The sequence below is a fragment of the Cariama cristata genome, unplaced genomic scaffold, assembly GCF_000690535.1.
Source record: "Cariama cristata isolate BGI_N322 unplaced genomic scaffold, ASM69053v1 scaffold15467, whole genome shotgun sequence".
Lineage (NCBI taxonomy): Eukaryota > Metazoa > Chordata > Aves > Cariamiformes > Cariamidae > Cariama > Cariama cristata.
Genome location: NW_009626222.1, coordinates 1 through 26164, shown reverse-complemented (window position 1 = coordinate 26164; position 26164 = coordinate 1). Strand labels below are relative to the sequence as shown.

The 26164-nt window shown below is 40.8% G+C and overlaps 1 protein-coding gene across 1 annotated transcript; it reads left to right on the top strand.

Moving 5' to 3' along the window:
• Nucleotides 1–416: 416 nt before the first annotated feature.
• Nucleotides 417–24328, top strand: RNF144A (ring finger protein 144A; the record flags this gene model as incomplete). The annotated part of the gene is made up of 6 exons (XM_009703940.1): nucleotides 417–551; nucleotides 19302–19406; nucleotides 19613–19673; nucleotides 20699–20906; nucleotides 22776–22923; nucleotides 24239–24328. Coding segments are annotated over exons 1-6 (747 nt in total), but the record flags the coding sequence as incomplete, so codon positions are not given.
• Nucleotides 24329–26164: the final 1836 nt, after the last annotated feature.

Genomic DNA, 26164 nt, shown 5'->3' with positions numbered 1-26164 from the left:
TAAAGAATGCATTTTAAGCGATGGGTAATCAATGTTGTTGAGAGGCAGCTTGTGACTAGTGGTGAAAATGACAGAAATTGGGAATGAGATTTTTGCTTGTATAATGTCAGACAAAAGTCTGTGATCTAAGGATATTTCCTGCTTGCTCTAATATTTTGTCAGTGTATTACGTGTTTGGTTTTTTCCCCCCTTCTGCTTGCTCTATGCGTGTTCTATCAGACAGGATGTATAGCCTATTGCAAGTGCTGACGCTGTCAAATTACCTATTGCTGTTTATGTGTGGGTCTTTTTTTCCCCAAAGAGCTAACAGACAGCAACTGACAATGAGATTTTCAGTGGCAGAAATGTGCCAAGTATCAATATAAGGAAATAATGGAGTATCTTTACTTTTATGTTCTTTTCCAGACTGCTCTGCAATGACTACAGCAAGATATAGGCCTACTTGGGACTTGGTACTTGACCCATTAGTGTCCTGCAAGCTCTGTCTTGGTGAATATCCCGTGGAGCAGATGACAACAATAGCACAATGCCAATGCATCTTCTGTACCCTGGTGAGTTTGCTTTTTTTATTAGGCATAAAAAACAATGCACAATTTTAACTGCAGAAATCATGTGTGTTTCTGCTGAGTGGGTTTCATCCTTAAGTATTGATGCTGCAGTGGAAATAAATAGTGTTGCTGCATACTTGGCACAAATGCTAGCAAGTAAACTTTTCTGGTTTTCTGTTTAAAAAAAAAAAAAGCAGCTTTTTACTCAGCACTTCAGTATACTGCTGCATCCAGTTACCTCCTTAGCAAGGTTATTCATACTTTCCCTTACTTTCCACTTTATCAGTGGCTTGATTTTGGCGTTGGGATTTTTTTGGTGGTTTTTTTTTTGTTGTTGTGTGCTGGTATTGGGGTTTTTTAACTCTAAACTAAACTAAAATAGAAGAGAATCCTCCAGTTGGAAAGGACCCACAATGATCATCTAGTCCAACTGCCTGACCGCTTCAGAGCTGACCAAAAGTTAAAGTATGTTGTTAAGGGCATTGTCCAAATGCCTCTTAAACACTGACAGACTTGGGATATCAACCACCTCTCTAGGAAGCCTGTTCCAGGGTTTGACCACCCTCTTTGTAAAGAAACGCTTCCTAATGTCCAGTCTAAATCTCCCCTGGTACTGCTTTGGACCATTCCCATGTGTCCTGTCACTGGATCCCAGGGAGAAGAGCTCAGCACCTCCCTCTCCATGTCCCCTCCTCAGGAAGCTGCAGAGAGCAATGAGGTTGCCCCTCAGCCTCCTCTCCATACTGGACAAACCCAAAGTCCTCAGCTGCTCCTCAAAGGCCATGCCTGCCAACTCTTTCACCAGCTTTGTTGCTCTCCTCTGGACACATTCAAGGGCCTTCACATCCTTCTTAAATGGTGGGGCCCAGAACTGCACACAGCACTCAAGGTGGGGCCACACCAACACCGAATAGAGCAGGATAATCCCCTCTTTTGCCCAGCTGGTGATGCTGTGTTTGATGCCCCCCAGGAGGGGGTTTGCCCTCGGCTGCCAGGGCTCACTGCTGACTCCTGTTGAGCTGCTGCTGACCAGCACCCCCAGATCCCTTTGTGCAAGGCTGTTCTCCAGCTGCTCTTTTCCCAATTCATACTTGTGCTCAGTGCTACTCTGTCCCAGGTGCAGAATCCGGCCTTTCAACTTGTTAAATTTCTTCCCATTAATCATTGCCCAACACTCCAATCTATCTAGATCCTTCTGCAAGGCAACTTGTCCCTCAAGAGAGTCAACAGCGCCTCCCAGTTTGGTATCATCAGCAAACTTGCTAATGGTGCATTCAACTCCTGCATCCAGGTTGTTGATGTGTATATTGAACGGAGCTGGCCCTAGAAGTGAGCCTTGAGGAACACTGCTGGTGACCGGTCACCAGCCAGATGTAACCCTTGAGCTCTGCCCTTCAGCCAGTTCTTCACCCAGCACACTGTTGTCCTCCACATCCCTCAGTTGAACAACTTGTCCAGAAGGATGCTGTGAGGGACAGTATAAAAAGCCTTACTAAAATCCAGAAAAGTATACCCACTGCCTTCCCATCATCCACCAGGCAGGTGACCTTACCGTAGAAGGATATCAAATTAGTTAAACAGGACTTTCCCCTTGTGAACCCACATTGGTAGTACCTGATGATTGCATTGTTCTTTAAATGCCTTTCAATAGTAGTCAGTATAGCCATGCACACACTTGTAAGTAGAAAATTATTTAATGTACTATAGATTCCATAACAGGTTTTCATTACAATATTGTTCAAATGCATGCCTGGAATAACAAGAATCTTGTCAGTTAAATACAAAACACTGTTTGGTGAACAAGAGTGTTGTATGTAGCAAAGATCATCATCACAGTAAATGCGTATTGCTAGTTTATGAACAGAGAAAGAAAAGTAGTACTAGTAGTTTTCCATCCCCAATGATGATTTGGAATAAAAATGTTAGATCCTTTAGTTTTTCAATGGATGCAAGTACACCAAAAACCTTGTAACGATGATCCAACAGTGGAGAAGTTACAGTAACATCAGTAAGAATATAATTTCTGGGATATCTGATACTTGAAGACTTTAACACTGTCATGAACTCTTGAGAAATTGTAGGTTCAGACATGGGATTGGGTGAGATTTTTAACTCAGAAGTCCTTTCCAACAATGTTGGTTTTTTGGTGGTGTTTTTTAACGTTGAAGAGCAAGGATTTTTTTTTAAGTAGTCTTTTCTATCTTTTATTTTTCTTCATGGAAATATTACCATTTTTTAAATGATAAAATTTTTTTCTGATGGTTATTGAGAAGACATAGAGGGTTGCCAATAGAACAGACAACTCCTTTTTGTTGCTTACAGAAAACAGCAAGAACAGAAATAATGCAAACAACTCAATTTCTAATACATGTAATATCCTAAAAACTCCAGGTTGTCACAACTGACTGTAACGTTAATGTTCCTTGGGAAAAGAGTGAGCGAGCACACAGGCAGGTGAACAGCTACAGTCTGTTGCAAACACTGTGCCTGTCCAGTTAAAAAATAAGTATTGCTTTTTTACGTACTTTGAAAGGAATGTTTGCTCAAGCATGCAAAAGTATATAAAGTAATAGGCTTCATGAAAAATAGAATAACAGGCCTCATGGAAACTTCTCTATTGTTCTAGTATTTACAGCTGAGTTTTCTGTGTCTCTCCCTGTTGCCTAGATGTGGAGAATATTTTAATTTCATTTTTTCAGTAACATTTAAGTGGCAGCAGAAAGGCTGGGCTGTCAGGTATGTCTCTTCCTCCGTAGCTGGTTCCTTCTGACGTTTGCTACCGTCACTGATCTTCCATTTCTTCTTGGTAGAATACGGTTACTGACCCTTACTGCTGTTATGAAAGATTTAACCTTTTGTAGATGTTAAAGATGTCGCCTTTGCCAATAACCTGTTCTTAGGACCTGACATAAGTAAATTTACTGTGGTGGCATTGGATTCTTGTGTTGAACTCTATTCAGGTGGAATCATCAGTCCATTTTTACCGCTTGTGTTAGATTGTCTTGAATAGTTCATTCAGCTTTATCCTGTTTAAGCAGATCAGAGTACCTTGTCTACCTCTTGTCTACCACTTGTATGAGCTTCACTACAGTGATATTTGAGTGCCCAGCAAAAATTACTTACCCTAAAGTTTTCCTGTGAATTAATAGGAAAGAATATTACCCTTGCTTTCATTGATAGTGGTGGGGTAAGAAATAAGAATCAATCCCAATAACTGCAAGAGGCAATAGCTATAAACCTGTTACAGACCAGGAATTCAGCGTGACTGAAACCCAGGGCCTCCATCTCTACCTTGTGGACAGCCTGCAGGTTAATAAATTGCCTAAGAAAATACTCCTGTAATGAGTCTGGCAAGACTGTTTAGCCCACTGGCAATGGTTAAGGAAGAGTGTGACAACTATGCACCGATTCCTCCACTGGTGTTCCTTCAGTGATGATTTCCAGAAACTTGGTGTTTCTGAAAATCATCATTGCAGTCCTGAATATGAACTGTGTTTTGTAAGCAGCCAAATTAGTTATTGAAAACCAACAAGAAAAAAAAATACCTTTTGAGTCAAAACTTTGGATGGAGTCTACGTACAGAAGATCCGGTACGTTATGTTAAGATAAGTGGAAATACACTTGGAGAAATATTTGACCATCTCTGTTTTGTTCTTGATGGACCAATTTTTTTCTGGCTTCTTGTTTTATATAAATGATCTGAGGTAACTGATGGCCTCTGCAGTGAAATGAGCAAAAAAAGGAAAAAAGGGATGTCTATTAGAAGTGTGAAAACTATTTTTCCTGCAGCTCTTGCTCTTAGCTCTAGCATTTCTGTCTAAATCACAGCAAGATGCGACAGCGTGAGTATTACAAAAAGATCTTTCAAGTGCAGTGCTACTGGTACGTAGGCAGAATCTAGATCAACGTGCAGATTTCTCAATCCTATAACATTTCTATCTGCAAGTCTTCACTCTTTATAACCATAGAAGTGCAGTGGTAACAATCTCATGAAGTATTGTCTCTTCCCAACACTTATACAATAAGACAACATTGCTATTCAGGAAAATAGAACAGGGACACTGTTTCCTTTTGCTCTCTGGCAGAGCTGTGCATGGATTGAATAGAGTGGACTGCTACTCCTCTGCTGATAAGGCATAGACGCTACAATTTCCCATCGTATTATTTTGCCAGTTGTGGCTATTAGTACAATATTCTATTATGGTTTTTTTCATTATGATTGTTAATGTGCACACAGTGCTGTGAGCTCTCAAGTTTTGTGTATCTCATCCATTAGGAATGTATCTGTTGTGGGATTGCTGGAGGTACCAGAGAAACAAAAGTTTAGAGAGTAGAAAGGAAAACAAGCTGGCTGCTGTTGGCTTTTTGTTTGTTTTTCTGAGGATTGTCAAGGGGCAAACTAGTATCTTGTTTCTTCTGGAATCATGTCAGCAATAGGACCAATCTTAAGTCTGCTTTTCAAATTTTGGACGAAAATGCTTAAATGTCTTGCAGTTTATTAAATCACTTTTTCATACTTAAATAGCACACAGTACATAGCTAATAACCTTAAATTTCAAGATAGCAATTCCGCAGTTGCTTGACCCAGCAGAAGTAACTGATTTTGCATGTTTTCTTCAAAAAGCTTTCCTTATGACACTTAGCACCTTATGGAAGGAAAGGGAGAGTAAAGCAGAACATCACTTTTTTTCTTTTTGTTTAATTTGTTTTGTATTAGTTATTGCACCAAAATTTTTCAGCTATTACTTAGCTTTTGCTGTTTTTTGGGGGTGAGGGGAGATATGGAGGGAGCAATTTTAGTTTAATTTCTACCTGAAATTCTGACCATTTTATAATCTATGATTAAATTCTCATGTGCCTTAAAAGACAGGATGTTCCCTTGATGTGTTACCAATTGTATATATACTAAAGTTACAACAGGTTTTGTTCCAGTTTATATTCTTACATGGAAGTCAAGCAGTTAGTTGCCTAAGTCTGTTCTGATTCAAGATTACATGTGTATGTGTGTACGTACATATTATGTAGTTTATATATACAAATATACATGTAGAAGTGTCAAATAACGTGTTGCAAGTACAGCGATCCACTGTTACTCAAGACAGGCTAAGCTCCTCTTGATTTCACATTAGATTGTTCGATTCCCTTCAAGATGTTATGCCATGCTGATCATTCTGGTACCAGAGGGTTTGTTGCTTACCTTTCTCAAATTTAAAAAGAAAATCAGTCAAGTAAGCGGTCCAGGCAATCAAATATGTAGAAGAAATATGAAGCCTGAGAGGGAACTTGTCATTGGAAAAATTTATTTCATTAGTTATCTGCAATCCACCTTGTTAGTGATGAAAGACTGCTATTCAGATATGTGAGAGAGATCCTATAATTGTAAAGAAAATAACAAAACTGATGTTAAGACCTACCTTGTACTGCTTGTTTGTGATTTCTTGTTGGTCAGCTGTGGACATGTAGGTCAACTTTGTGGTGTTTGAAACTAACATTGCTATGCCCATTTTATATCTGTTTAGTAGATACTCGTACTCTGATTCTTATCCCTAGGCTCTACCTTAAGCCCTTGAGACAGCTTGTTAACCTTCCCTGGACCTTTAGATGTCCCTCTGAGTTTGGCAGAACTGTGATTTAAGTCTATATCTAAGTGCATTCTATGTCAAGTAGCATGACAGTGGGATAGTGAGAGGCTTTCTTGCTATCACTAGCCTTCTTTAACCAGGATTACTGCATTTGCCTAATCATGACTGTTCATACATGTCTGCTTAATTCTAGTCATTCCCCTAATTGAGCTTCTTCATAGGCTGAAGACCTGAAAGGAAGACCCTATCATCAGCAAGGCAAATATCATTATCCTGCATGTAACTGGCATTAGGCATCCTTTTTTTTCTTGTTGTCATGCTTGACTGGAAGTACACAGAGCTTTGCTGGCCTCCAAGTTGAATGACGGGAAAAAGCATAATTTACTTAGTGTTATCCTTCACTCCAAATAAGGCAAAAGGCAGTGTCAGCTTCTCCTTCAGCAGGGACAGGGCAGACGTCAAGAGCAGTGTGGATGGGAGCCGGTGGGCTTGGCTGCCTTCTCTCTCTCCCAAATGGTTTGTCCCTGCTTGCCAAGGGAAACCTGCCTTAGCAGGGCAGCACCCAGCTGAGGCCAGGCTGTCCCCCACCTCTACCAAGAGGAGATGCCCTGCTTGCTTTGAAACAGGAGGGAGGAGGAAATGGCTTGTGAGGTTTTACAGGGCTCTGGGTACTTGGCAGCTGTTTTTCCTGTTTCCCACCAGCTGCTAGCAGAGTTTAGGGCTTGCTGCTTGTGCTCACTTCCCCCAAGCCTTAGCAGAGAACCAATACTAATCTTAACATGTGATGTGTCCGTAGAGGCTTTGTGGTTAGAGGTCACTGTGTGTTTGCATAGCAATTCACATGGGTGTCTGGGTTCTGACTTGTCCTGTAGGTGCTGTTATGACAAAAACCCCTGCTTAAATCATAAACTCACCTATTTACAGAATAATTAATGTACAATTTGAACTGCAGAACCCTGAGTGAAAACTAAACTTGATCCAGAGCCTTCAGCTCTCCCCTCTCCTGTGTGATGCTACTAAATGAGATTAACATTGTCTGTCTTCATCTGGGTGTTGGGAAAAGTAGTTCATTTTTGTTTGCATAATGTTTTGCATGTGAAAATGAAAGGTCCTTTGTTTGCTGCAGGTGTACTGTCCTCCCACTCAGAAATATTCATTCTGTTCAGAAATAGAATAAACTTTTCTCATACACCCATATAAGGGAAGATTGAATTTTTGTTGTTGTTGTTTTTGCCTCCTGAATATTTGAGTTTTATCCTGCATATGTTGGCATTTGAAAACAAATTTCTTTTTGTAAAGTTTAATCTGTGTTTCCACCAATTGCAACCCTGAATGAGTGAGAACAAGCAGCTTATGCAAGCTAATGGAGGGGTAAAAATCCAACATGAAAAAAATGTTTACATATACACCCACTTGAAATATCTCTTCTAAGATGAAGATATACATGAACTGCAAGATATTATCCTTGTCTCACTTGTCCATTTTCTGGTGACTATCTACTGATGTGAAAGATCCCTCTGAAGAAAAATTATTGATCTTCTATGTATTTTACAGTACACATATATATAAACAAATGTGTATACGAACTCCCTCAAAAAAAAACCAACCCACCATTTCAAAGAATAGCTGTAAGTCTTCATTGCCTTCACTTTCTTTATTAAGATGTTCAACTGGAAACAGGCACTTGTTTTTCAGGTTCATTTAGTTTCTGTTTGGTCCTGCTTGTGCTTTCCACAGCCATTGATTGCTCCATTTCAAAGGATGTTTGTCATATTATAATATTTCTCAAGCTGAAGAAGTCAGCAGGGCTCCTCTTTCTGCATCCTTGATGATACATACATTTCTTCTTGCTTCACCCTTATCATTTGTTGACTGATGGCCTGATGCTGACACTTCCCTGTACTCAAACTGGCACAGTTACTCCAATGCAGAGGATTTGGAGGCTGCCCTCAAGCAGAGGGGTGCTGCCCCTCATCCCTAATGTGAATATCTTGTCTGCAAGTTGTTTGCATCAGTTAAGAAGTGTGTACTAGGGACTGCTGTGATATTTGGGTGTACTGTCAGAAAGTATTTGGACAGAGGTAGAGCCAAAGCAGCAAAATCTGTGCTGCTGTCCACAGGATAAATCAACAGCTGTCTTTGCAAATGCCAGTGTGTTTACTGCAATGGGTGAGTCCCTGCTCCTGGCAGGCTGCTGGATATTTACCGTCCTGAGATTCCACCAGCTGATGGAAGCACAAGGACTTTTGGACAAGACCAGTTTTTACAGGTCAGGAAAGGATACTCGGATGGTTTGTCTTGAGACATGGAAGCACATGGGTTGTGTTGAACTTCCCCAGACAAGACACAGTTTGGCCATCATCCATAGACAAGATGGTATGACCGGGTTTAGGCTGACAATGTAGGCTGTAGCAGGGCTGCAGAACAGCTGGTGCAGTATTTGAAAACTGACTATGTAGAGGGAGGAAAGGGCATTTACCCTTGGCAATTTTGAGCAAAAAAAAGTATCTTTAAAAAGAGGCCAAGTGTTGGGCAGGTAGAGCAGGAAGCCTGTCAACCAGAGTTTTTTCAAATTACTTGCCACATTGGGGAAAATGTTTATCGCTTGTGATGTTACCCATCTCTGGTCCTGGCTGAGGTCCCTTTCTCGGTGTGTACCTTTGTGTTCACAGCATAGGAGGTCAAATTTTGGCACTAATATTTCCCTGTTGCAGAGCTCTGGAGAGTCTTGCAGATACTTGTCAGGGTTTTGTATGCTCGTGTAGCATGATTTTTGTCTCTGCAGCAAAACAGAGGATATGAAAAGCAAACATGTAAGACTGTTCTCTGTTACTGCTTTCACATTTGTAGATTTGAAGTACCGCATGTCAAGATAAGCAACTGTTTCCTCCTGTGATTTATTCTTAAGGATGGTGAACCAGCTGCAGGATTAATGAAAATTGGAAGTTTGATAGTGAAGTTTTCTTTGAAAGTAGGTTATTGTCTCTGAGAAGATGTCTGTAGAACTGGAAATGACCTGTTAAAGTTCAAAGCAGTATCACAAAGTTTAAACATCTGTCTCTGAGATCTAGGTGGTTTGTGAGGTTGAATATAGCTTGTGCTCTCAGATTTGGTCAGTATAGCTGATAGTATATCTAATAAAGAAAAAAATAATCACTCCCATGGTCATATGTATGCCTCAAACAGATCTCTGTGGTTAAGTGTACATAGACATTTTCCACTGTCACTTGTCAACCAAGTAGGATTAGGGTAATACTAAAAAGCCAGACTGTAGATCTGCCATGGAGAACTATGCACACAGGAGAAGCAATGCAAAAGTATTTCGAAGTTAAGCCTGTGATTAAATAAGAATAGATTTGGGGCAGGATTATAACTACTACTTTACACTAAAAGGCCATGTAGTAAGTTTGAAAGGAGCTTAAAAGCTCTCCAAGGAACCTACTATTTTTTTTTCTCTTCTCATCTGTTTTCTTGCATGCTCTGTGTACCACGGAAATTTGTCAGAAAGTAGTTTCATTTTTCTATGAAACACTAAGAATAAAAGTGGGATGGCTCTTATGACTGGTGTGTTGGAATGGAAGGATACAGGCTCTCTAGGAAGGACAGGGAGGGGAGACGAGGAAGGGATGTCACTCTTTACGCCAGTGACCAGCTGGAGTGCATGGATCTTTGCCTGTGGATGGAAGAGGATTGAAGGGAGGGCAGGGACAGGTGACGTTACAGTGGGGGTCTGCTGCAGGCCACTCAAATGGGAAGACTGAGTAGATGAGGCCCTCTATAGACAGACAGGAGCAGGCTCACGTTCACAAGCCCTGGTTTTCATGGGGGACTTCAACCACCCCGATATGTTTGAGGGACAACACAGAAGGGCATAAGCAATCCAGGAGGTTCCTGGAATGTGTTGATGGTAACTTTCTTCTCCAACTGGTAGAGGAGTGAACGAGGAGGGTGTTATGCTGGACCTTGTTTTCACCAACAGGCAGGGGCCGGTGGGGAATGTGAAGCTGAAGGGCAACCTTGGCTGCAGTGACCATGGAATGGTGGAGTTCAGGATCCTTAGCGCAGCGAGGAGGGCACACAGCAAGCTCACTGCCCTGGACTTCAGGAGAGCAGACTTTGGCTGCTTCAGAGATCTGCTTGGTGGAGTGCCATGGGACAAAGTTCTGGAGGGAAGAGGGGCCCAAGAAAGCTGGTTAATATTCAAGGATCTCCTCCTTCAAGCTCAGCAGTGATGCATCCTAACCAAAAGGAAGTCAGGCAAAAACGCAAGAAGGCCTGTGTGGATGAACAAGGAGCTCCTGGACAAAATCAAACACAAAAAGGAAGCCTACAGAGAGTGGAAGCAAGGACAGGTAGCCTGGGAGGAACACTGAGAAATTGTCCACGCAGCCATGGATCAGGTTAGGAAAGCTAAAGCCCTGATAGAATTAAATCTGGCCAGGGACATCAAGGGCAACAAGAAAAGCTTCTATAGGTATGTTGGTGATAAAAGGAAGACTAGCAAAAATGTGGGCCCTCTCCAGAAGGAAGCAGGAGACCTGGTTACCTAGGATATGGAGAATGACTTTTTTGCCTCGGTCTTCACTGACAAGTGCTCCAGCCACACCGCCCAAGGTGCAGAAGGCAGAGGCAGGGACTGGGAGAATGAAGAACTGCCCACTGTGGGAGAGGATCAGGTTCAAGACCATCTAAGGAACCTGAAGGTGCACAAGTCCATGGGACCTAATGAGATGCATCCATGGGTCCTGAGGAAACTGGCGGATCAAGTGGCTAAGCCACTGTCCCTCATATTTGAGAATTTGTGGCAGTCCGGTGAAGTTGCCACTGACTAGAAAAGGGGAAACAACCCCCATTTTTAAAAAGGGAAAAAAGGAACACCTGGGGAATTACAGGCCAGTCACTCACCTCTGTACCCAGTAAGATCATGGAGCAGATCCTCCTGGAAACTATGCTAAGGCACATGGAAAATAAGGAGGTGATTGGTGACAGTCAGCATGGCTTCACTAAGGGCAAATCGTGCCTGACAAACTTGGTGGCCTTCTATGACAGGGTTACAGTGCTGGTGGATAAGAGTAACTGACCTCATCTACCTGGACTTCTGCAAAGCATTTGACACTGTCCTGCACGACATCCTTGCCTCTAAATTGGAGAGTCATGTATTTGATGGATGGACCACTCGGTGGGTAAGGAATTGGCTGGATGGTTGCACTCAAAGACTTGCAGTCAACGCCTCGATGTCCAAGTGGAGACTGGTGACGAGTGGCGTTCCTTGGGGGTTGGTATTGGGGCCGGCGCTGTTTAACATCTTTGTTGGCGACTTGGACAGTGGGATTGAGGGCACCCTCAGCAAGTTTGTTGATGACACCAAGCCATGTGGTGCAGTTGACTCTCTGGAGGGAAGGGATGCCATCCAGAGGGACCTGGACAGGCTTGAGAGGTGTGCTCATGTGAACTCCGTGTGGTTCAACAAGGCCAAGTGCAAGATCCAGCACAAGTGTTGTGGTAACCCCCAGTATCAATTCAGGTTGGGGGATGAAGGGATTGAGAGCAGCCCTGAGGAGAAGGACTTGGGGGTGCTGGTTGATGAGAAGCTCACCATGACCCGGCAATGTGCGCTTGCAACCCATAAAGCCGACCGTATCCTGGGCTGAATCCAAAGCACTGTGGACAGCAGGTTGAGGGAGGGGATTCTCCCCCTCTACTCCGCTCTGGTGATACCTCATCTGCAGTACTGCCTTCAGCTCTGGGGCACCCAACACAAGAAGGGCATGGACCTGTTGGAGCGAGTCCAGAGGAGGCCACGAAAATGATCCAAGGGCTGGAGCACCTCTCCTGTAAAGACAGGCTGAGACAGTTGGGATTGTTCAACCTGGAGTAGAGAGGTCTCCAGGGAGACCTTAGAGCAGCCTTCCAGTACCTAAAGGGGACCTACAAGAAAGCTGGGGAGGGACTTTTTACAAGGGCGTGTAGTGACAGGACAACAGGTAACAGCTTTAAACTGGTACCACAAAGATTTAGATTAGATATTAGAAAGAAATTATTCACCACGAGAGTGGTGAGTCAGTGGAACAGGGTGCCCAGAGAAGCTGTGGGTACCCAGTCTCCTGAAGTGTTCAGGTTCAGGTTGGATAGGGTTCAGCCAGGTTGGATGGGGCTTTGAGCAACTGGGCAACCTGGTCTGGTGGAAGGTGTCCCTGCTCATGGCAGGGGGATTAGGACTAGATGGTCTTTAAGGTCCCTTCCAACTCAAACTATTCTATAATTCTATAATTCTTTGATTTGTCTTATTACCACATAAGCATTCCTGTTGCTTTTAGAAATATCCTCCAAAATATTAAAAAAAGGTAGCATATGGCTGTAGGAATCCATGCTTTTCAGGAACAGGGAAGACTCAGGCTCAAACCTTAAAGACTCAGGCTCACATCTTACTCTCTCATTCTTCTCTCCTCTTCAGAGAATACCCCAGCCATAGGCTGCTTATTTTAGGGGAGTTTTTCCTCTTGGGATTGTTCAGCTTTGTCTGAATGGAAAGACTTTCTAGAAAGTGACAATTTCTTCAGGGAAAAGCTCTCTAGTCCAGAGTGAATTTGCTGTTTGGACAAAAGGGAAGGGAGGTATTATTCCAAGAGTATTAACATCTGCTTGAGACATGGGCACCCAAATTGTCTCTCTAATTTATTTGTGGTGGGAGACATTCACTCACTCACACACACTCTCTCCCCTGCCCCAGTGAGTATTGCACACTGCATTACTTTGTACTCTTCTCATCTGAAGCTAAGAATGAGCATTACATCACATTACCTGAAAGACTTACAGACAGTGTGTCTACCAGTGTAAATACCTATTCACCAGACTGACTGCAGAATTAGCTTAGTGGAATTAGCACAGAGCAGTAGAATAACCTCAGCATTACACTGTCTTATGGCAAGAAAAGATACCACCTTCTCAGTATTTGTTTTGAAGTAATGTAAAGAAAAATACCTGCTATGCAGAACATAAAAATATGATAAAATACTATCAAAACTACTTGTTGCAGTAGTTTTGTTCGTCTGTGCAGCCTCATCACACAAATTGTGAGCTTTGGCTTAGTATCCTTTTAGCACAAAAACTACACATAGACCAAACTGTAGATTTGTAGCTACAAAACACTGCTAAATAAGTGCTTCTCACTCACTATCCATTCGTATTCTTCATATTCTTTCCTAGAATGTAAGGCCAAAAGGGATCTTTACATTCATCTAGCCTGATGTCATTTGTAATGTGGATCATAAAATATCAACCAGCGTTTCCTGACTCGTAATGTGGTTGAATGCAAGTTTATATAAATATGCGTGTGTGTGTATATGTATGTGTATTTTTAGAAGTTCTTCAAATCCTGGTTTGCAGATGATATAGAATTTGTGAGACTTCAGCAATTTGGTCTGCATGTTAATAATCATCTTACTTGGAAACATTTTCTTGTTCAGTTTGAGCTTTCTTCCCAGTATTATTTTCCATTTCTCCTCTTTGCATTGAAACTTAGACCCACTAATTTTAGAAACAGATATTTTGGTTAAAAAAAAAAACAACAAAACTCTTTTGTTGAAAAAGCATGTCAGCCCTTCCTTGTGTTCCTGAAGCGCGGTGCAAAACTCTTAGTGATTGTCCGCCCAAGGTGAAGGGTTATTGACCTGGGTAATATTTGTGCTAAATAGCAATTGCCTTCATCCATCTTAGGCATTCACCTTTACCAAACACATTATAAAAAATTCATTCCCTTTCTTTTTAGAAATTGGTAAATGCTAGATTTCTTTCCTCTTATTTCTTCTTTTTTCTCTTTAAATTTTATCAGTAGCTGTTTGGGTTTTTTAAATGTTTTACCAATACCAGCTTGTGATGATTTTGCATGTAGTGCACATTTCATTTTGGGATGGCTGTGGCCAAGTGCCAGCATTGAAATACATTTAAAGCTTTAAGAAATAAATCAAATGATATGGTGATGATATTCTTGGCTCTGCAATCCTGTCATACTTTTTTGGCCTTTCCAAATCCATTGACTTATTTATAAAATTTCCTATATGACTTGGCATTTGCATCTGCAGCATTAGTGTAGTCAGAAGTCTGCATTTTGACAATATCTACCTAGCAATAATACAGGATAATCTCTTTGCCTGCCTAACTCTCAAATAAAAGGTAGCATCTTGAAAAGTCATTCCTTGTCTCCTGCGATAGTAACAATAACATGTTCTTAAAAGTAAATTTGTTACAACTTTTCGAAAAGGTATGCTCTTCTATTTTAAAAAATGAAGATATTCACCCAAAAAGTCTTCAAATGTTTTTAATTATGTGGATTTTGTATTGTAAAATTACCTTAGGCACCAAGTGAACGCATTTTTTTCTGTCAAAGTAGATGACAGATAAATGTTGCCCCACGTGGAAACAATGAAAGTCAGATTCCTTCTTATGCATAATGTTGTGTTTTATTTGGTTTTAGGTGTCAGGAGAAATAAGTCAAAGCACCACAATCAGAAATAGATGTAATTGTTGCTTGAATTCTCCTAAAAGTAAATTAAAAGCTAGACATTTTAACTCTTTATATTGAGATTTTGCTGTGACCTGTGCAGATTTGTTAGAGTTAAATGCAGCAGAGTAAAATTATGGGTTATGGTTTGGAAATTAGGCCAAAAAAAAAGAAAATTTTGATTCTCATAGCATATTTTGACCTTTATAAGGTTAGACAAAACGATGTGCAGCTCTAAAGCAACAGCACATCAATGGTCACTGAATATAGTTTTCTGTGTGGCACAATCCTTGGTATACAAGGGTTAGAAGTACGACACATCTTGCAGAGCTTTAAACGTTACTCTCTCTGCTTGGCAGCTTCAGAAAGGAAGTTGTTTCTTTATTAGGTATCTATCTCTGAGGCTGAGGAAAAAAAAAAAAATCAACATGTTCTTAATTTATATAAGCAGCTGACAGTAAAACCCTTGCCGAGTTGGGCACTCAGTTGATCCTTGTGAGAGAATGGATCTGAGCCAAAATTCCTCAAAGAGGATGTGCTCCTGCCCTTTGTCATGGGGACAGCAAATGACAGGAGGACTCTGAGTTTACCAGGTGAAAGAAAAAGTCATCCAGACACCAGAAAGGACAACGGTGATGTGCAGAAAGAGGACAGAGCAGGGATGCAGAAGGAGTCTGCATACACAGGGAAATTACAGCCATAATTCTCGGGAGAGCTAACCTGTCTCTTCTGACTGATCTTAGTAGCAGTTGGGGCATGTGATGCATCTTGACCTGCAGTTAATATAACCCTACATAAAGTGTTAAATATAGTTTATATATATGTGGCTTATATATACAGTTTACATAATCTCTATATAATTTATGTGTAACACATATGTTGTGCAGTGCTTTGCTTTCCCTTGTCTACGGGAAATTGCAAAATTATGTGGCAGTTTTCATGGGGTTCCCAATCTAACATTCATATATGGTTGTATATTACAATCTCCTTTTAATTTAAAAATATATGAAGCTGTAAAATGAATGTTAAAGTATACATCTGTATAGTTAAGGAACTCAAACAACCTTAGCAGTGTCCCAGGGTGCCGTCATATAGTAATTGTTCCTTTCCTCCTGAGTCATTAGGTATACGGAGAGTATGCATGCTGGACAGAAGTCTAAGCTACTACAACTACCTGTTGACTTGTTGCAACTGCAACATAAAATAGAGTGACTTGCCTGACAATTGTTATAAACTGACATGTTTTAGTTCTGGATTAGGAAAGGAGTAGGAGCACATGCATGGTTGTTACTGTAGCTGGACGAATGACTGAAAACTTACATGCTTGGTCCTCTCTTCTTGCTGGCTAGGCAGGTCTTTTTTATTCCAGGTGAAGATTGTCAAAGTACAGAAAGGAAGTACAAAACAGAATGCGAAGGAAACATTTCCTCCTATAACCTATTTAATTCAGCAAAGAGATATTTTTTGTGAAATGTCAAGTCCTACCTTGGCTTCATCATGTCAGACTGTATACATAAGCAGAAATGTACAGAATAACCACTACCAGTTTTTGATAGGTTTAGAGTATCTCCAAGTGTGATTTACTTAAATAATATTTAGTAAATTACTGAAATACAGTGAGGTTTTTTAAAAGAAAGAAACAAGCGGAATTTAGTAAAAGTATTGCTTCAAATAAAAGTAAATTTCCATTGACACACATCCATTAAAGGAAGAATAAAGATGCTACGCAGCATACTGGTTTTATAAGATTCAGTGTACAATAAGAAGTATATCTTGTGACCTTATTCCAACCTCAGCCCTTAGGTACCTAATTTCAGTTCCTGTTTTCTCTGAGAAAAATTATGTAATACAGTTCATTTTTAAAGTTGTTTGGGGTGGCTTAGACTCCCACATTTTTTGTTCATCCTATACAGTACTATATTGCCTTAGTGGAAAGGCTATGAAGATACTTTCTTCTAGCATGAGATCAACTACAAGCTACATAGAAAATGAGCAACAATTTGTCATCTTTTTAGAGTTGTTTTGAAATGAATTTTTCAAAATATATAACTGAGTACCTAGTCCTACTGCATTTTGCTTGCATGCTGGTACATTTCTAGTACTGTAGCCAGTTTAAAACTTTCTGACATGAGTGGCACATCTTGTGTCCACTCTGAAGATAAGCCACAGATACCGTGTACTTCAAATTCTCTTGCAACCACTTTGGGTTACTCCTCCTCCACCCAGGAAATCTCTGGAGTGAGGAAGTCTTGAGTTGACAGGGTGTTTTATCCTCTGCATAATTTACAGTGGTATCTCATGGCCTCGAGACAGCATTATGTTCCCAGAAGGTGTAGTGTAAGAAATCCACTTTGGCTAGTTTTGAGGAAGTAGGGGCCAGTGCAACATCAGGGGAAGGGGAAGGCCTTGGACGCTGCTCATGACAGGGATGAACTGTGTCATTCCGTGGAAGATGTGAGGAAAAGGAAGCAAATTGAATAGGCTTTGGCGATGATCCCAAACAGGTTGAAGAGGAGAATTAACCGCATTAATGATTAATGATGGCAAAGCTCATTCAGCTTGAAAAGTACTTTCTATAAGCACTAAGTGCTGGCATTAAAAATGTATGCATTTTCACTTTAATCCACACTTGGCATCTGCGAATGTAGGGGAAAGAGAAGAGCCAATGGTGTCGTTATAGAAAGACTAATGCCTCACTACAGCTGAAATCACAGCATACCAAGGCATACAACCTAGGGTCTGGTTCTTGCAGAGCTCAGTCTGCTGTGGTTGCTGCTAATGATTCTCTTGAACTGCGCACCACTAGCCCTGCAGAGCTCTAAGTGGAGGCTTGGAAACCTTCTGCAAGTCAAACAACTACTGATTGAACAGTTGTCTTCATTAAATCCCTACTGATAAAGAAGAAATCATAGGCTATAATCTTTCATGTGGATTTTTTACACATGTAAAACTTTTAAAGATGTCACTTATCCAGTCTCTGTTTTTCTTTTCCAAAAAATAGGCCTGTTGTTTGTGTTGAGTAGGAGACACAGGGAAGGGGACCTTGACAGAAATGATTTGTTGTACTGTCAAGGTGGTGGCACATTGCCACCAGAAAAGCTGTGTACCAGAGCAGCAGAAATTGTGTGGGTGGGAAGGGAAGTTTTTGCTGCAATCTAGCTGCGAGAGGTAAAATCTAGAATAAAACGTTAATAGAGGTGATAGGCTCTCTGAAAGGAGCTGAGTAGATGTATCAAGAGGCAGAACAGAAAGAGAAGAGGCTGATTAAGTAGACTCAAATTCTGGACCTTAGCAGCTACAAGCCACACGCAAAGGGTTAGGCTGGAAAAGTGCTCGTTGATGGGCCTATTTGATGTCGTGGTTGGAAGGAAGAAGCGGCTTTGTGGTCTGACCTGCAGTCTGGCACGCTGGACTCAGCAAGGTCAATGCAGCCCTTTGCCTTCCCAGGCTGATGGTGAGTCGGTGGCTGCTTACCTTTTGCAAGTTCTGTCTGGAAATGGTAATTGAAGTCCCTGTTTGCCAGCTTGCTGCAGTGTGTGTAATCCTTCTCGCCTCCCACCCAGCTGTATGCTGAGCTTGTTCTATATCTTCATTTCACTCTGCTGTTGGTCTAACCTCACTCTTTATTCACGTATCTGGTAACAAAGGGTTAGAGGCCTACTTTCTGTAATTGTTTCCATTTTGCCACTGCCAGCTGAGCTCACAAGCAGGGTGAGAAGATCACAGGGTGACCCATCCACTGGAAAGCAAACCTTCATTTGCTCTTTCTGTGTAGCATCAGGCTGGTAGAAGTGTGGTACCCGCAGAGAGAAGGGTATCTCTCTCTCTCCATCACTCCCCTTGCCTCCCCAGCAGACACCTACGCAGTAGCTGTCACCTTAATGTGGGAAGCATGGAGATGGAGGGGGGTGGTTGCTCTTCAAGAATATCAAGATTTAGTCTTAATTTGCCCTTAGTCTTAAATATCTACCTTTCTTTTTTGTTTTGTTGATGGTTGTGCTGTGCACTACTGTGTTAGAAGCTACATTTTCAGTTATGACTTGGGTAAAATGCTGTGGTTGCTAGGGGATAAAAGTATTAGTATTACCAATATTTATTATTCGGTCCCCATGGAAACTGTAGTTCTTCTGGGAGTCCTAATTCTCACTTTTTCCTTCCTATGGAAAAGATATATCTTTAACCATGAAGTTCAGATAGTTATTTTCTAGAAATAGAAGGCAAGATATACCACTCCCTTTTGCTCTCTGGTATGCTTGACAGATGTCTGTCAATGGGTAGTTTCTGCTTACTAAGCTGTTTTGTGGTTTCCAGTCACATAAAGACTTTTGGAGTGTGGTTAATCTAATTTTATCTTGGTGGTGCTTTATTATTTTTTTTCCCCTCCTAGCTCCCTGTTTGATTTATCCTTTTCTCCATTATTGTTATTTTTTAATTTGCTGCGTATTTTAAATTGAGGAAGAGTTATTTGATGGGGAAATGAACTTGCTGTTTTCTATTTAGAGGTATAGCCATGGCAAAGGCTGTAAGCATGGTCTATGGCTGTAAAAGGGACACAGTAGTATCTGGTTTTTCAAAGAAGTTTGAGTTCTTCAGATTTTCAGAGGAAAGGTGTTAAAATACTGAGTGGTTTATTCTTGGTGGGATAGTTAACTCAGTCTTTGACTCTTACAGTGCCTAAAACAGTATGTGGAACTTTTGATCAAAGAAGGTCTAGAAACAGCAATCAGCTGCCCTGATGCTGCCTGCCCAAAGCGAGGTCATCTGCAAGAAAATGAGGTACGCTTTTACTGCAAATAGGTTTTTTTTCTTTCCAGGATGGGATTTTTAAATGTGTCTTGCTTTGTATGTTACAGTTGCCATTGTTGCCAACATAACGTTTTTAATTATTCTCTAAAGGTCAAATATTTAGTCTACATTAGTTAAAAATGCTTTAGATTATTATGGTTCCTAACTGGAAATTTTCTTTTTCCTTCCTTCAACAGATTGAGTGCATGGTTGCATCAGAAATCATGCAAAGATATAAGAAACTACAGTTTGAAAGAGGTAACACATGTAAAGCTACTGATTGCAAGGCTGTGGGAAGAATATCAACCCAGAGAAATCCCATAGATCAGAATCTGGCTCTGCACATGTCCATGCAGTAGCATTGTGTATTAATTGTTTGATCATCACAAAAAAAACCAACAAAACAAAACCAAAAAACATTGTTTCTGTTCTTTCCTGCGTGATTCCCAAAACTGCAACCTTCTGGGAATAAACCAAGGAAAGCAAATTGCTATGTATTATATTGCTCTATAACTAAGCGAGGGAGTGACTTCTATTTTGAGCTTTACTGTTTGAGTTGACTACCAGTTTAAGGGCTGGGGAGGTAGACTGACCCCTTTTATGGAACCACCATTATCTCCTGTGATGGCATCTGATGCAGAATTACTGGGCAGTCCTGTGTGTAATGATAACATGAACCTTGTTAATTTTTATGAGGATATAAGCTGACTGGGTGCCTATGGGGATGTGGAGCTGTGTGGCCATAGAGAACTTACAGTAAAGTTTTGCTTAGGGAAGGGCCCAGCATAGAAACCACTGAAGTCATCGGTAGGTTTTTATTGACTTCAGTGGGCTTTGAAACATGAAATGACTTACCAGTAAGCAGCCTCCAAGAAAGGGATGAAACTGTGTAACAGTCTTATGTGCTTACATTAGGGCAGAGGCCAACTTGAAATAGAGTCCTACTGGGCAAGGCACCGTAAAGGCTTTCTCTGATGGGTTATACCTACATAGTGTATGCTCTGTTTAACTTCAAGTACAACTGAAGAAAAATACAACATCTCATTCTCAGAACAAGTTTAGTTCAGTGAATGAAAGTGGGCAATTAATTCAAACTCAGGAAACTCACTTTAGTTTGGTGCCTGTTTGCAAAGCAGGTCAGATTTATGCCTAAGTGGGTAGCATAAATTAAAAGGTTTCTTCTGAAAATGTTTGTCTTCAAATGCCCTGCCAGTCAACCTTAGCTGGAATACATTGTTATGGAAGGCTGGTCTTGAATTTTGTTCTTTTATGTCCATTCGCAGAAGTGCTTTTGGATCCGTGTCGGACTTGGTGTCCATCCTCTACTTGCCAGGCAGTTTGCCAGCTCCAGGAATCAAGCCCACAGGACCCCCAGCTGGTCCAGTGCAAAGCCTGCGACATTGAGTTCTGCTCTGCTTGCAAATCTAATTGGCATCCAGGTCAAGGCTGTCAAGAGAACATGCCAATCTCTTTTCTTCCAGGCGAAACAAGGTAAAGTATTACAAAAGATCAAGTATTTAGAAACAAAACACTTAATCTTTGAACAAACCAGAGAATGAATAGTAAAGAGGCATTTTCCTGATATTTTGTTTTAAAGCTATTTCCTTCATTTAGTCGTTCCTGTTCTTTTAATGATGTATACAAAAACTGGATAGCTCTTGGCAGCCTAGCTCCTTGCCACCATTCCCAGCAAAGCACAAAGGAGCTGCTTGAGCCTCTATCAGCAGCCCTTTTGCCCCAGTGGGAAAAATACGATAATCAGGCAGCTCATGAGCTTCCCTTTGGAGAAGATCCTGTTGTCCTGTTGCTGCTGCTATTGTGGACAGTGCAAGGGTTGGTAAGGTCATGCCAGACAGTGATTTTTAGGATACTCTGTCAATCATCCTAACTGCTGCACATTTGGCCAAGGATCTTAAGTTCTGTTTCAAGCTGTTTGCAGTGGCATACTGCACCCAGTGAATAAGAAAGAGCATTGTGCATGTGTTCCACTTAATCTTTGGGCTTTTTCAAAGATTGTGTAGCAGTTCAAGGTATCATTAAAGCCCTGGCCAGCCTTGGACTTAGCTATTCATAACTTGTCTTCTTTCAACCTTTGTTGTAACAGATGACTAGCTAGGATGCTGTCATGATGAGTTCCTGGTCAAACATAGTAACTTTTGCACATGCTTTTTGTGTGTACTTGACCAGAACTGAAGCTCACTAAACTTCATGGCAGGGCAAAAAACTTTATCTATTTTCCTTAGTGTTTTAGTTGTTTTTAGGTTTTATTTCGTACTTCATTTTTTACTCCATTGAGATTTGTTTTTTCAGCATTTTGGAGCATAATGTGTCCATAGTAGGTTGTACTACCATGCGTTTGGAGTTTCATATACAGTTTATGGATTCAAAGCATTTTTCTTTAATATGGTTGCCCCTAGTGTGATTAACGAGTGTGTGTCCTTTTATCCTGCCATTGGGCAAATCAATCAATCAATCAAGGGTCAGTCCTGTTTTCCAGCAAACTGTTTATTCCCCATCAGTCGTTCTTGTATCTCCCACTGGCAGTGGCTGCAGAAGGTGTCATTTTTTAAGGTACATTTTAGTTGTTACTGTGCATAAAACCTGCACGTGATAGAGAGCTAGGCAAGGGAAATAAATGTTTTTCCAGTGTTTCCACATTCCTCTGTGTTGTGACCACTGTAAGAGAGGACATCCTATGTTTTTGCATAGTCGTGCAAGACAAGAAGAGATGGTGCTGATCCTAAATCATGAACAGTGACTTGTTAGGACCGTGTTAGAGATGAAGAGATCAAATCTGAAAGAATGGCATGCCCGAAAAAGCTCATGGTTCCTGATTTGGAGGGAAATTCCTAGGTAGGATCCTCAAGGATGGCAGAGACATGCAATCTCTCCCTGGTGCGCCTGTCTGAAGGAATGTGGTCTGGGCTTGTTGTACCATCAAGGAATTGCTTCCTCTTCTTTTCTGAGAAAGAAGGGAGGAAAAAGGAAAATTATCTAGATATGCAAAGCATTTAGGTGTGAACTAGCTGCTGCTCATCTGATATGATCCAGGAGAAAACTGTATAACATGTATCACTAGATAACAAAAACAGTTGGTAAAATCTGTGGTAAAGAAAATGGGCTAACTCTTACATAGGTACCGTAGTCATTAAACATTTTTTTCCAGAGATAATTTTGAAAAATCGAGTATAGCCAAAATATCTGAAAAATAAAACTCAGTTGAATACCTGAATCTCTGGTAATTTCTCATTTTTTTTAAAAAACGAAAAAGTAGGCTTAGTTTCTTAGCACAGTTCTTACACATTCTTCTTTAAACTGACATGACCACGCATTGCACTAATTCCTTGCTCTCTCCCACAGTTCAGTTTTTAAAATGGAAGAAGATGATGCTCCAATCAAACGCTGTCCAAAGTGTAAAGTTTACATTGAACGAGATGAAGGCTGTGCCCAAATGATGTGTAAGAACTGCAAACATGCCTTTTGCTGGTACTGTCTGGAATCTCTTGATGTGAGTACATGCCATGCAGGCTGGTTCTCAGAAGTTCATTGCTTTGCCATCCAGCTGTCTCATTAATCAGTTAAATAGTAGCTCACCAGCTTCTGCCCAACTTGGTGAACCGCAACCCACCAGGGCTGACACTGGCAATTTGATAAGATTTCTGTACTCTGTTTTACTTGTCTGACCTGTGTGATCTTAGCATTTTGGCTATGTGAGTCAGTAAATAATTATTAAAAAGTAAAATTTAATGAAAATATTCTGTTTGCAATATTCACATGACAACTAACATGGGAGAGGGGAGTTGCTGCTTCTTGTTTTCTTTTTTAATAGTACTTCATCTAGTACTGACTTTTCAATGCTCACCTTCTTGAAGGAGTTACAGGATGAGTAAAGCAATGTTCTTAGTCTGTGGAAGTTTAACAAACAAACTCTAGATTTGGTGCGTCACCATGTAGGAGACTGGCAGTCAGATTTGTTTACCGTTCATTGTATTCTGTAGGACAAGAAATAGATCTGACATATGAAAAAGAACACAATGTTCTCCAAACACCAGGAATTTGTCAATCTATAAGCTGCTGCTGTCATATGTTTACGTTTTTTTAAAATCAGCCTGTTATCGTGCCCAAGGATCAGAGTATATACAATATGCAACATCTGTTTCCATGTCATCTGTTTTATTTCATAGTGTTGTTAACAATAGCAGAGGAAGTGTTTTACGTTCCCAAAAGCTACTCTGACTATTCAGATCCTATGGTTGTCCCATGTGAATGCTTTACTAACAGCCCTTGAGTCACAGGCTTCTCACGTGCTCAGTTAAAAACCATTGTTCCTTTGGTACTAGGCCTGCTATCTTGGCTGGTTTGTAAAAGGATGGCAGGACAATTAGGGACCTAATTTCTCAAAAATCTGTATTATCCTTTTATTCTTTGACTAGTAAAAAGAATGAACTTTGGGAAGTCTGCAGTACAAGTGTTCATTTTCCTTTGCTCTTTCTGTATGTGTGTAAAACATATGCAATGGTCAGCTTATCTTCTTGGATCCTCCTGCTAAACTCCATACTAGCATTTAAACATGCAGCTTGAGAGCCTTTGGGAGGAGAATTCATTACAGATGTATAACACTTGCTAAACAAACCTGTTTGTGAAGAGGACTGTAAACAAAGCACTTTGGAAAAGTTGGACCTGGCCATAGCCAGTTTACTAAGCTTTTGTGTTCCTGTGCAATTCCTAGTTATAAGTTCTAAGGAAACAATATAGTTCTTTATAACTGGAAGAACGGTTTGTACTTGTGTTTATTGGTTACCTTTTCATTTAATATTTTGTAGGATGATTTTCTCCTTATACATTATGACAAAGGACCTTGTCGAAACAAGCTGGGACACTCCAGGGCATCTGTTATCTGGCACAGAACACAGGTAAAGCTCAGATCTTTAAAAGCTCTGTACAGGTCTACTACTCTCATAGTGACTTCGTTTGCCTTACTCATTTTAACACCTTAGGGTAAAATTCTGTGCCGAATGGTAACTGATGTTCATAGCAGATTTAAAGAGGGCAGTAGCTTGGAGAGGAACAGTTAGTTCTCCCAGTGAGGACCCTCCTTGGCAGAAAACCAGCGAGGACTAGGAAGGGCATATTTGCAGGGCCACTGAAGTGGCAATCCAGATATGTTCTCAGTAAACCTGGAGGATGAACTAGGTTGGCACCATCCATATTATTAACAGGGAAGCTCATCCTGCAAGGGATCTTTAGCTGCAGATCCAGAACTGGAAAGGAATTATCCTGAGTATGCTTACTATCTTGCTTTGGACTCCAGTTGACTCATTCATGTAGGTTGGACAGAAGGTAACTCCGTGAGCTTAGCAGTAATTTCAAACACAGATTCACATTTACAATTACAAAGAGTGTGGGGGTACATCTTGTAGTCTAGATCCAGTCTTGCTGGACCCAGCATGAGTTCTGGTAATGAAAGAGCTCTCTGTGCTACTTTAATGTGTACAATATAAATGCCAATGTGTGACTTGGTCCAATCTACTGCCTTTACAGTCACTTCAGAGATACAGGGACATCTGGGTATCTGAGTCATCTCTTCCTAAATTAACTGTATGCCAGTAAAAATCTACCTTAGCTTGAGAATAAGTGCTTTTCTTGAAGTACAGATTTCTTTCCATTTGAGCATAAACCCCAAGTCTAGAGAGCAAACCCCAAGTCTGGATGAACAGCTAAACTGAAATAAAAGGAGAAGAATCACAGCCCTCTCCCTCCATGTACACCCCTGGGTGCCTGAGCTACAGACTGGGTTTTGCTTGGCTTAGCTAATAGTATCTTAGGAAGTGTGTGGGTACATAAGCTTCGTTGATATACCTGCAATATAAGGTGATTAATCAGATATTTGGAATCTGTTCTTAGCAACAGCAGGCAGTGCAAATATGTTTGATAGACAGTATGTTTGATGTTCTTGTCATTGTTGAGAAAGAAAGTGATAATTCTTTACCAATGAGGATATAATCCTGCTAAACCCACTAAGACCAAAGCAACATCGCAATCATTTCATTTTGTAAAGTTTCTTTGAGTATTTATCCAAGACAAATTGAGGTGAACCTTTGGTTTGTTGTTTGTGGATTTAAAAAAAATACTTGTTTTGGCCAAAGGGAATGGCTTGATGCTGAGTAGGGCAGCAACTTCTTCAGAAGCAACAGAACCAAGTAGAAAATGAGTAAGTAATACTCGGCTTGCAGTTTTGTTTAAAAAACAAAACAACCAACCAAGCCAGAAAAAAACAACAAAATAAACAAAAAAAACCCCACAACAAACCAAATGAAAATTGATGAATTATTTGATGGTATGTTGAGGCTGAAAGGAAGGTGTAAACAGATACCTCTTAAAAATTACCAGTAGTCAATCTGGTGCACTGAATTGCTAACTTCCAGCTTGACTCTGTCTGAGCAGTGCATTCTTAGCCTGAGCGGCGAAGAGCTAGGCAAGGACGTGCTGTCTCCAAAGAGCAGTATGGCAACAATTGCAGCTCACGGTTTTTAAAGGAGATGAGAATTAGGCTTTGGTTTACATCTGTAGTAAATAAGTGCAAAGACTAGTAAATGGAAGTTGCATCAGATTGACAGCACCTCCAGAAAAAGAATGAGTAATGAAATGTGCGCACCTCTGAAAGAAGACAAATTGCTCTTGGCAAGAAAGAAAATCGTTCGGGCCGAGAGGTGTGGGCCCCTTACCCTGGGCGGCCGGGAGCAGGCGCG